The following is an 11,895-nucleotide window of genomic DNA, read 5'->3' as shown; positions in this document are numbered from 1 at the left end:
CCCTCTCTCAATCTGGGACCCCTCAGGGGGGCACATTGACTGTCAGGTAGTTCCATCTATAATAATAAAAGCGTAATATGCTAATTAGACCGGACATCCTTCTGGACGAAGCCGGGGCTGCAAGGGAAGCCCAGGTCCCAGGTGCTAGAGGGAAGCCAGTGCAGGCATCCGGGGGAAGGAAGGCCTACTATTGCACGAATTTCGTGCATCGAGCCTCTAGTCCAGGGGTCCTCAAACTACGGCCCGCGGGCCACATGCAAATACAAACATTGTATTTGTTCCCGTTTTGTTTTTTTTACTTCAAAATAAGATATGTGCAGTGTGCATAGGAATTTGTTCATAGTTTTTTTTTAAACTATAGTCCGGCCCTCCAACGGTCTGAGGGACAGTGAACTGGCCCCCTGTTTAAAAAGTTTGAGGACCCCTGCTCTAGTCCATATAATAAAAGCCTAAGCGACCGTTACAGCAGAGCGACCAGTCACTATGATGCGTACTGACCACCAGGGTGCAGACACTCAATGTAGGAGCTGCCCCCTTGTGGTCAGTGCACTCCTACAGGGGAAGCACCGCTCAGCCAGAAGCCAGCCTCATGGCTGGCTAATGCAGCGGCGGTGGCGGGAGCCTCTCCCGCCTCCACAGCAGCACGCCAAGCAATAAGGGGCAAATAGGCGGGCAGTAAGGAGCGAGAGGTCCTGGACTGTGAGAGAGATGTCCAACTGCTGGTAGATGGAGAGCCCCCAAGGGGTCCCGGACTGAGAGAGGGCACAGGCTGGGCTGAGGGACACACACACACACACACAGTGCATGAATTTTGTGCACCGGGCCTCTAGTTAAATATAAAAGAATTATTATAATTCTAGTCCATGTGTACACTAAAAAATCTGGTGTGTTGTTTTGAAAGATTCTGGCATGATTTATTAAATAGTAATGGCAGCTACTAGCCTGACAGTTACTTCTGTTCATGGAATTCACCCAAGCTCATTGACGTCATAGACTGGAAGGCCTGGTCTCTCTGCCAATGTCAAACAATACATGGAATATATTTCTTTACAGTTCTTTTTTCATTCCACACAAGTGCATTTATTTTCCATTTTCTATTTCTCCTGGCACATGGTAATATTCCATTTCATGTAAATGTATTTTGCCCATTAATTATCTTGAGCTTTTTATTCATTTTAGCACTTTATTCCACCCCATACTAGGGCAGCAAGAGAATTTTTCAGGATATTTACATTGTGGCCTAAAAAATCTAAACTTTAAATTTTTTTCTTATTCATCTTTTTGTCCTGTTCTCTGGCTCATAGAGATTTAATATTCTTGCTGCATCAAATTGACCAAAACTGCTTATCATCTATCAGATTTTATAAGACCCCATTTGTATTTCTCTAAGTGTAATCTGTATTAACTTAACCAAATTCACTCTGGTTGCTGCCTTTCTGGTTGCTGCCTGTCTGTTGCTGCCCACTATGAAAACATATAGAACTCTCCCTAAATTTTCTCTTGATCTTCATGTGTGTTTGCTTTTGGGTTGTTTCCTGTCTTCCTAACAGAGCTGTGTTAGATGTGCTACTCATTTCATGTTTATTTATATGATCAGAAAGAACTTCTGTTTCTATGTGTATTTTGGGCTTAAAAGCTTATGCCGTGCTGATTTTATTGTCTTAGATTATTATCTCAGTCTTTAATATATAGTAATTCTCACACAAGGGTACATCCTATTCTAGTCAGAAACTTTTACAGCTTCTCACTTTGAGCATAAAACTTGTTGCTTGGCATTTCCCTTTGCCTTGACTTTCTTTCTTACAGTGTTTTCTTATCTTTCCTGCTGTACTGCCTGGTCCTTGCTTCCCTATTTCCAAGTATATTAAGTGGCTTGTCTATCATTTGTAATTTAGTCTCCCCTTCAAATGTGAGCATGCCAGCCTCTTCTTATAGCTGTGGCATTGTAGACTAAGGTCATATTTTAAAATTTTAGTTTGTTCCCAATCATTCATTTGTCTTGAAATCACATCTGGTTGTTTTCAAAAACAACATTTCTGAGAAAGTTTGTGGAGATATAACAGGAAACAATCATCTACGTCCTCTTCCTCTGCCTTTTCACCACAAGTGTTCCTACCTCCTTCCTGTAACACTTTCCTCACCAAGCGGTTCTTGTAGAGACGAGATGAGCACTGCTGTATCGAATGGAATTAAGAAACAGAGCATTGTGCCCCGTGTGTGTTGTTTTAAAAACTTACCTAGTTTCCAGGTGACTGTGAGGTGCCTGTATCGAAAATCGCCGATTATTTTATCTCTGGATATCTTCTTTAACTTCCTAGCACAAATTAGAAAAGGATATGGACTGTACCTTAATTGTAATACAATTTAATGGCAGTTTAATCCTATTTTGGAGAATTGGGGAAATTGGAGATTTAACTTTCAGCTTTATTTTGTGTGTTACCCATTAAGGCCTTGTGTACTTGCTTTTTCTCCTTTCTTTCTCAGCTCACTAATAAGGGGCTGTGTTCAATACCTGAGTTTAAGCATAAGAGGGACCCAACATAACGCATAACCCATAACTGAAGAGTGGAAATGCCCAATCCATACCATAACAAGACTAATCTTTTTAAAGGATTTTATATTTTGAAAAAGAAAAAAAAATGTTTTATATTGACTGTTTTATCAAATCCTGTCAAAATGAACATTGAATCCTGCAAACTAAGGTTATTAGAATTGCTTAAGGGAACGAATATTGGTTATAGGGTTTATTCTCATGTTAACATTGATTTAATTTTAGATTGTGAATAAGTCATTTCTTTGATTTGTAATAAAGCTTGGATTGTCTATATATTCATTTTAAAGAAATAAGAGTATACATATTTGAAATCTTCAAATGTGTACATTTATTTCTGTAGTATGTAAAATATGCAGTGGTCTTTGGGTTGGAATTATGCTGTCATGAAGAATAAATCTGGTTTTGTTAAATAGTGTGAAGTTATGTGTTTAAAAATATTTGAACCTGAAATTAATATGTCAGTTATACCTCAATAAAAATATTTGATGGCTATAATAACTATAGCATTAAAGTTAAGTGTTTATTTTTTGACCCCAAAGACATATTACATATATTATCTCATTTAATTTTTACAACAGTCCTGTGAGGCTTATAGTGAGGACACTGAGGATCAGAAACTTTAAATAAGTTTCCCAGTGTCACATCACAAGTAAAAATGGCAGAGCTGGGATTCAAACTCAGGTGTGTGACTCCAAAGCTCATGTCTGTATCCACTCTGCTGGGCTGCCTGTCCATTTCAGCATGTGCTACTCTAGTGCAAGCCATTGCTCCAAGCACCTAGCTTCCCTCACCCCCACCCCCACCCACTCGCATATGCTAAATGTGAAAACTCACCCTAACCCGTTTGGCTCAGTGGATAGAGCGTCAGCCTGCGAACTCAAGGGTCCCAGGTTCGATTCCGGTCAGGGGCATGTACCTTGGTTGTGAGCACATCCCCAGTAGGGAGTGTGCAGGAGGCAGCTGATCAATGTTTCTCTCTCATCGATGTTTCTAACTCTCTATCCCTCTCCCTTCCTCTCTGTAAAAAATCAATAAAATATATTTTAAAATAAATAAATAAATAAATGTGAAAACTCTTCCAAGAAAACTTATCTCATAGGTAGAGGTGAATGTACTTACTCCGTATTAACAATAGGCTTTCAGATATGGCTCCTGTTCTTTTTGAGGAAAATTAAAGGGAAAGTTAGAATATAGAAGGTCTTCAATTTTTTTTTATTCAATTATTATTCAGCATGACCTTGCCCTAGACTAGAGTTAAAACCTTAACAGCACTGAATTTTTTAAAAACATTTTAAACAATCTCCAAGGGTAATTCATGATTATATGCATCTAAATGATTTTTATGGCTTTAAGGTGGCAGATACAGTGACTCCGTGGCTCCCTCTTGTGGACCATTAAAGCAAGTAGTAGTAGAGTCTCAAGAACCAAAGGTTTTTCTTATTAAAACCCTCTTTTGTCTAATAAGTAAATATCAGTGTCATTTCCTGCCATGCCATTTGGGTGGTAGAGAAAAGAGCCTCTGGGAGAGAGTTGGGAGGAATACTGCCAAGATGTGTTGATTCCCCAGCCCTTATGTTTCCTTAACCTGTATATCTTGTCCACACTCTAACATGAGGGAAAAGCAAGAGAGAAGTATTGCTTCTGACTGTGTCTGCTATCCCACATTTCATTTCTTTCTTATGTATGTATGTATGTATTTATGGCTTAGAGAAGCTAAGACTGGGTGGCTGGAAGTAATTCCCATGATCATTAAGTAACACCGCTCATTTAGTATTGGTAGAGGCTGCTGCTGATGAGTTTGTTCACGGTCACATAGGGAGGTAATGTGATATTTTAGACGAGAACCAGCAGAGCCAACAGCTCTTTAAAAGTAACTTGATTAATTCACGGAGCCTGTTGGGTTTCTAAGCTGGATTGGAATGTGGGTAACCATGCAAACTAGAACAAGCCTGGGACTTAAATAGTCCTAGCCTGGCAAAAGCTGGACTTTAGGCAACGTTTATCTACTGGTGTATTATGCTATGAAATAAATAATGGCGCATCGCATGTTACAGCATGAGCTCATGAGAATATTGGTAATAGGGTCAGATTTTGTGTATTATGGTCAGAGGGTGAGGTTTTTAGTAATTAAATGAAAGCACTAGTTAATGGTATAGTTACCATTTTCTGTTCCCAGTTCCCTCTTTTATATATTCCTAATTACTCAACTTGATACTTTCTCTGTAGTGGCCTCTACTTGCTTGTTTCAATATAAGAATTTTATTTTTAATCATCATAAGGAGTGTGTGTGTATGTGTGAGTGTGTATAGAGGGGAAGAATTTGGGGCAGGAAAGACCAAACCTGAAGAAACAAAATTTCCATCTTAAATGAACTTATCACACTTCATCCTTGATTTATAGTTGATTCTTTCCTTAGATCATATTTTGGAAGCTCATCTAGAACAGTTCTAAGTTTCTTTTACAAAACTTAGTCTCCAGTTTGGCATTGTGTTTTAGCAATATGCTAAAACACAATGCTCCTATGTGCTTGTTCTGCTGAGGGTTTATTTTAAGGGAATCAATCAGAATGTGCTCAAAGATTTAGTTATTAGAATGTCTATTTCAGAATTGTTTGTAAGAAGAATGAAGGTTAGAAACAGCCTAACAGCAAGAATTATGTAGCCCTAACTGGTTTGGCTCAGTGGATAGAGCGTCGGACTGCAGACTGAAGGATCCCAGGTTCGATTCCGGTCAGGCGCATGTACCTTGGTTGCAAGCACATCCCCAGTAGGGAGTGTGCAGGAGGCAGCTGAATCGATGTTTCTCTCACATCGATGTTTCTAACTCTCTATCCCTCTCTCTCTCCCTTCCTCTCTGTAAAAAATCAATAAAGTATTAAAAAAAAAAACAAAAACAAGTATTATGTAACGGGGACCCACCCTAAAGTACAAAGTTAACTATTTTATGTGCCACACTTGGCCTATGATCTGGGCTGAGGGGAAAGGCAGGTGCAGTCCCCCTGGGCCCCATTTAGAGAAATATCAGAGGCATGTTTGTAAGAAGCAGTCTGTCCCTTTGGCAGAGAAGACAGCCCTTCGGGTAGTGAAGCTTGGAGGACATCTCTGCTCTCCTAAGACTTCACTTTCATTTGCGTTTAGAACTTGGTGTAAAGGGTGAGTTCGGGAAAATTCAGCCCATTCAATAATGACTCTTTAAAATGAAGAAACTGGCACAGCAGATAGATAATTAAGCAAAACGGTGCAAGAGAGCAGCAAAACTTAACAGTGATTAAAAAGCACTTCACAGAAAAAGGTTGCCATCAAACTGATGACCATTGTGACCAAATTTTCTACCGATCACTTAAAAAACTAAAGGAAGCAATAACTTCGTTGTAATGAACAACTTCAAGAATTCAGAGAAAAAGATAATAAGACAACAAAAATAATTGAAACATGTACATTCAGAATCGGGAAATAAAAGGAGCAATTGTTTCAATAAAGCTCAGATATGAGGGTATTTGGTAGGAATACCAGGTGAAATAAGCACTAAATAAGATAATGAGCAGAGCAGATAGAAGCGGGAAAACAAAAGGAACAAATCGTTTTAAAAGATTTGGAGAGAACACCCATGAGACAGCAGACAGGCAAAGGTGGTTCAAGATAACAGTTTAGAGTCTCTGAATAATAAGCTAAAATAGTGGAACTAAATAAATATTTAGAGATATAATTCAAGAAAACTTTTTAGAAATAACACTTAAATTTGCACGTTGAAAAAGCACACTGTGTACCGTGGGATAATGACCAAGAATAGTTAACGTGAGGTCTAGCCTAGCAAAGTCATTGGACTTGAAAGATACAGAGAGATGCTGTGGGTCGTCATGCAAAAAGACCAAGTCACTTATGAGGGGAATGTAATGGGCCTGCCTCCGATTTTGCATCTCAATACAAGAAGACAATGAACCAATACCTTCAAATAAACTCAAAGGAGAAAAATGAGAACCATGAATTTTATATTGAATATTTATATTCAGTCTGTTCTTCCAGTACAAAGGCTACCAAGAAAAGCTTTGAGCATTCAAGAATATATTGTTTATGAGATATGTTGTTTTCATGAGCCCTTCTTGAAGAAACTACTAAAGGATGAACTTAACCAAGCAAAAGATAACTGGGGAAGCCACAGCAAAAGGATTTGAATATTGAATGTATTTAGTTCTAGAGCTGAACCTAAAATTAAAGTGGGCTTTAGAGTGGAAGAAAACAAAAGTGCTCTGATAACTAACAAACATTGGAAGAGGAAGAAGGAAAGAAGATGATAAGGTAATTTCCTCACATTAAAGAATGATATCTAAAGCTGTTAAACAAGTAGTAGAACTGTACGCTTATTTAACAAAATGAAGGTATTTTTGCAAATTGTAATGTTGTACCAGTGCCCTTCAGTAGAGGACTGGTTGATTAGATTATGGTTCATTCATTTGATGGAATACTTTATAGTCTTAAAAAAAAGAAGAAGGCATTCCGGGAAATAGCTTCAACATAAATTAAAAAGCAAGGCGCAGAATAGGTTGTATACTATGCTATCATTTATGTAAAAGTAGTAGAAAAATCCTATATAATAAAGAGCTAATATGCAAATGGTCATCACGCCCTCGTGCCCTGGTGCCGGGGGACCTGAGGCCACACACCCCCACACCTGGCGGGGCTTGACAGGGGTGGGGCCGGCCGGGTCTGTGTCTTGAGCGATTTCGAGGTGCTTGCGGATGGGCAGGGGCTTAACTCTGGGTCCCACGGGTGCGCCTCAGACTCTGACAGGAGGGAGATTTTCATATACATTTTACTAATTTTCTTTCATCTCTGACACTTCTATTATAGAGAAAGGACAAATAGCAATATTAAAACATTTCCTCTAATTAACTCCCTTTTAATGTGCATGAATTTCATGCACCGGGCCACTAGTATTATATAATGATGTTTCCATATATTTGATCAAAAACTCAGGATACACAAGAAGCTTTGGGGGAAAAAAAAGATTATCATTTTACAGGAGGGCTTACAGTCAGTTGGATGGGGGACCTGATAGGAGTGAGGTTTTTTACTGTGTTCTTTTCTTCCTCCCTCTTCCTTTCTTGCTTATTTTTTGAAACATGTGAATTATATGTTCAAAAATTAGATTGGTGCAAAAAAATCAAATATGCCTCTCTCCCCCCTGGGTTCCGGTCCTGTGTTAAGCCTTAGGTGGTGCTTTGTGGTAGTTTTAATTGCCAGGTCCCATGGGATTTTCGGTTCTTTGCAGAATGTGATATTTTCAGGGACAGGCCTCAGGTGAAGAAAACACTTCCCTGGATGATTTGCCGTTTCACCTGGACAGTTCTCTGCCCTTCCTTAGATTGTCTCTGAAGTAGCCACTAATTGTTCGGGTGCTTCTATCATTAAGTGAACATCTGTTTATCCTGTTGTGTAGGCTGTTTTTTGAGTTATTCTTGCTGAAAGGCATTGGGCTCCTGTGATGAGAGAGCACTTCCCTTAAGTTAATGTCTAATAGTCATTCTCAACTTAATATGGTCAAAACAGAACTCTTGATAATTAGTGCCAACCTCAGGGTTCTGTGAAATAGGAAAAGGACATGAGTTATGGTTAGTTTTTTTCAGTTAAGGAAAATGAAACATCTGGAAGTTGTGACTTGTCAGAAGTCACCCCGAAAATAGGAGTAAGGCAGGGGGAGGATACAACTATGATCTTGTGGGAAGAGTCCCAACTTCCAGACAATGCCAGCTGTCTTCACCTCGGATGTGTGAATCCTGCCATGTTGCTACGGGGACTTGAGTTGAGTGGTTGGGGTTTTCCCCTCAAATGAGGCTCATTCATTGTTTTGGATCTTATGCAATTGTCCTCTCAAAGAGATTCTCAAATTTACTTGAAGATGTATTAGTTTGGACCAATCATTTGAAAGCAGTGATTCTACTGTTAGTGTATATCTGCGTGTGCACATGATGTGATAAATTGCTAATGATAAAATTGTTATCTTTTGTGTGTAAGATAAATTGAAGGGATGCTCATGACCTTGAACTCTTTTAGGTTACTTTTCCATAATGAATAGAATATGTGTCTTCTGCAACATTTTGTAAAACTGTGAAGTACCTTATAATTCAGGGATGATGGTGCTGGTATTGTATGAATTAGATCTAGTCTGCTCCCCACATACTCATTTCCTTCCTCTCTGACCCTTCCAGGTAGGGTCACATTAAAGATGTGCATTTCATACATCATCTTTTTCCTCCCTGCTTCTTTTTTTGCACATACTGTCATCTAAATAAGGACAATTTTGAACGATGGTGTACATAGGATTTTTATAATAAACAGTTAACAAACAATACTTTTCAAGATTTAAAAAACATATGAGTACTACTGTGGACACAGTCTTTTTAAACAGACAGATCTGTATTTTAAAATCCAGTTGTCCAAAAAAACAAACCCAGTTGTCATCCTGAATTGGCTGTGTGACCTTGGGCAGATTACTCAATCTCTCTCAGAGTTAGTGTTCTCATGTGTAAAGTGGAAGATAGTAATATTTTGAGATTATTGAGAGCTAAATGAGATACTGGTTGTAAAGCCCTTGGATCATTGCTTTCACTGAACTTGGTCTGCCCTCATTTCCTCAAAGGTGCTACTTCTAGTTCAGATATAATCACTTGATAGTAATAGTTTTACATTTTGGTTCCAGTCCTTTTAATATGTTACATTGTTAAAGATCAAAATTTAACTCTACTACTGTTCTAGATTCTTTGGATTTTAGACTCACTGGAATAAAAAATAAGGGAAATGAACCACAGAACAGTGTGCATGATTTTATTTCTGGCTTATGTGAGTGGACGGAATGTTTCAAACACAGTATGCATTTATTCCACATTTATTCAATATATTTCACCTATACTTATTTGGCACTATTATGTAGCTTTGGAATACAGAGTTGAAAAAAATAGTTTGTGCCTGTATTGGAGGTCGTGGTTTGTCAAAGGAGACAGGTCAGTAAGCAGTTACAATACGAGATCAGGAGTGTCTGACAGGTGTGTGCGCACAGGAACCTTGGAGAGCCCAGAGGAGGTGCTTCCCCTCGCTCTCAGGAGGGAGTGCGTGTGGAGGTGGGAGTTCAGGTGTGCTTCCCAGGGAAGGTGACACCCGAGTCACATCTGGAGCAAGCCAGACCTGGGCCCTGGGCCCTTTTCTTCCAGGCTGAGAGATGGAGTTCATTTTAAGATAATTGGGAGCCAGTGAATACTTTTATTTAGAGCAACATGAACAGATTTGGAGGGAGCCTAGAAGCATAACTGTAAGTAGTGACATCAGCGTCGATTTTATCATCATCTACATTGCCACTATTTATTTAGTACTTCCTGTAGGTGACTTGTGTACACGTTATCTCATTTAATCCAGCACCCTTTGAGTTCGATATTATCGCCATATTTTGTAGAAAAGAAAACGCAGGGTAATAGAGGAGTTAGTGACTGGACCCACAAGAAGAGGATATATTTGATTACCTGACTTTCCACCTGGTGATTTTAAGTTCATGGAAGTTAACATGAGAGATTATGATTTGCTTATCCTTACTCTTCATTTTCATGTGTTTTATATTGTGAACATTTCACTCAATTTAGAATTTAAAAATAATATATATTCCCTACAAGATCGCTTTTAGGCCTTGACTGGGTAGCTCAGTTGGTTCGAGTGTTGTCCCGATAAGCCAAGGTTGTGAATCTGATCGCTGGTCAGGGCACATACAAGAATCAACCGATGAATGCATCAATAAGTGGGACAACAAATCCATCTCTCTCCTCTCTCTCCTCTCTCTCTTCTCTCCCTCCCCCCCCCCCCCCTTTCTCTCATCAGTAAAGTTTTTTTTAATGTAAAAAAAAATAGAGGTTTTAACACAAGTCTGTTATTTAATCTATTACTCAAAGTTTGGTTTATTCTAAAATGGCTGCTAGACTCACTAACAGAGAACATGTCAGTCTCCAGCGTGGAGCCACGTCTTTTCTGGGTTTTCATCATACAGAATTTTTATCCCTATGTTTTAGAACTCTCTCACAGGATGTAAACTGCTTTATTCTCCATTCCATTTCCTTTTCCTCTGAATAAAATTACCTCAAGGAAATATTTAAAATGATACCTCCTTGGGATTTGAGATGTTTTAATTGCTAAAGTCTCTGATATAACTTGGGACCCGGCTTCTTAGTATGAAGCATAGTTTCAAACTAGGTTTTGTGTTTCTGTTCCATGTGTATTTAGTATATTGAGGCAATAGAGTGAGAAATGATAATTCTTGGAAGTTAAAAAAAAAAGCTGATTATTAATGGAGCCTCACTCCTCATTATTAACTTTCTAAATGCTGTCAAAATTGGCCATTTACCCCTTCATTTTTAGTTCTTTAATAGGAATACAAGTAAAGTACCTCTTCTCTCCTAGAAGTGTGGTATAATGGCTAACATTTTAAATCTTTATTTGTATATAGCTAGAAAAGAGGTATTACAAGATAGTACATGCACAGTTTTGACTTGCTGTACTCACCTTTTACTTCTTTTATTTCAGCTCAATCTGAAATTGAAGTTTCAGTGTCTGCAAGGAATATCAGAAGGTTACTAAGTTTCCAGCGGTATCTTAGATCATCACGTTTTTTTCGTGGTACTACTGTTTCAAACTCTCTAAACATTTTAGATGATGATTATAATGGACAAGCCAAGGTGTGTATAGCTTTTTCAAGAAACATTACCCTTTTGATAAGTTTAATGAAGCCTTCTTTTCTCATCTGATACTGATTTATAGAGCCTTTTTTTGTATGTGAAAATCAGTTGAGCCCATTTTTCAGGTTTTTCCTTTAGAGCAGTTGTTCGTTCATTTTATGATTAGGTATTACAGAGCAAGGGAAATTTCTGAACTAAATAAGTGAAAATGCTTTTTATTTATTATAACATTAACAAGTAGAGCAGTAGAACATTAAACTATAAGATCACAATATTCTTATCGCTGGGAAGAATATTATGCATTATCTGACCTAATTCCTGTATTCAATAGATAAGTGAACTATGGCCTAAGGAGCAAAAGGGACTTATTTGAGCTCTGATTAGAGGTAAATCAGCACAGAAAGTTAGTCTCGTGACTTTCAGTCAAATGATTTTCATACAGTCTCTTGAATCAGTGGATTATTTTGAGGACTTAGATGTTTCTTAATTAAACCCAGTGATTTTGAGCATTATTTTCTTTACATGTTTTAAAAGAAATGTCTTAATGAAGGTGGAAGTTAGATGAACTTTTTTTTAACAAATGAGGATTTTTAATCTTATGTTTCTATATTTTTAGAATTATTTTATATAT

At 38.1% G+C, this 11,895-nt stretch overlaps 1 protein-coding gene across 9 annotated transcripts in view; it reads left to right on the top strand.

The window, feature by feature from the left end:
• PDE7A (phosphodiesterase 7A) overlaps positions 1–11,895 on the top strand; it is a 108,803-nt gene that overhangs the window by 62,443 nt on the left and 34,465 nt on the right. For 7 of the 9 annotated variants that reach the window (XR_001362429.1, XR_001362435.1, XR_001362433.1 and 4 more), the window contains one exon: positions 11,113–11,264. The exons of the other annotated variants lie outside the window; for them this stretch is intronic. Coding sequence is in view for 1 of the 7 variants with exons in the window: in XM_014541011.1 (XP_014396497.1) it covers positions 11,113–11,264 (152 nt within the window). In the remaining 6 variants the exon portion in view is untranslated. The remainder of the gene's footprint in view (positions 1–11,112; positions 11,265–11,895) is intronic. 9 annotated transcript variants of the gene reach the window in all.

Source organism: Myotis brandtii, unplaced genomic scaffold (genome assembly GCF_000412655.1).
Source record: "Myotis brandtii unplaced genomic scaffold, ASM41265v1 scaffold254, whole genome shotgun sequence".
NCBI lineage: Eukaryota > Metazoa > Chordata > Mammalia > Chiroptera > Vespertilionidae > Myotis > Myotis brandtii.
Note: the sequence above shows the minus strand (reverse complement) of the source record. Positions and strands in the feature narration are given on the sequence as shown.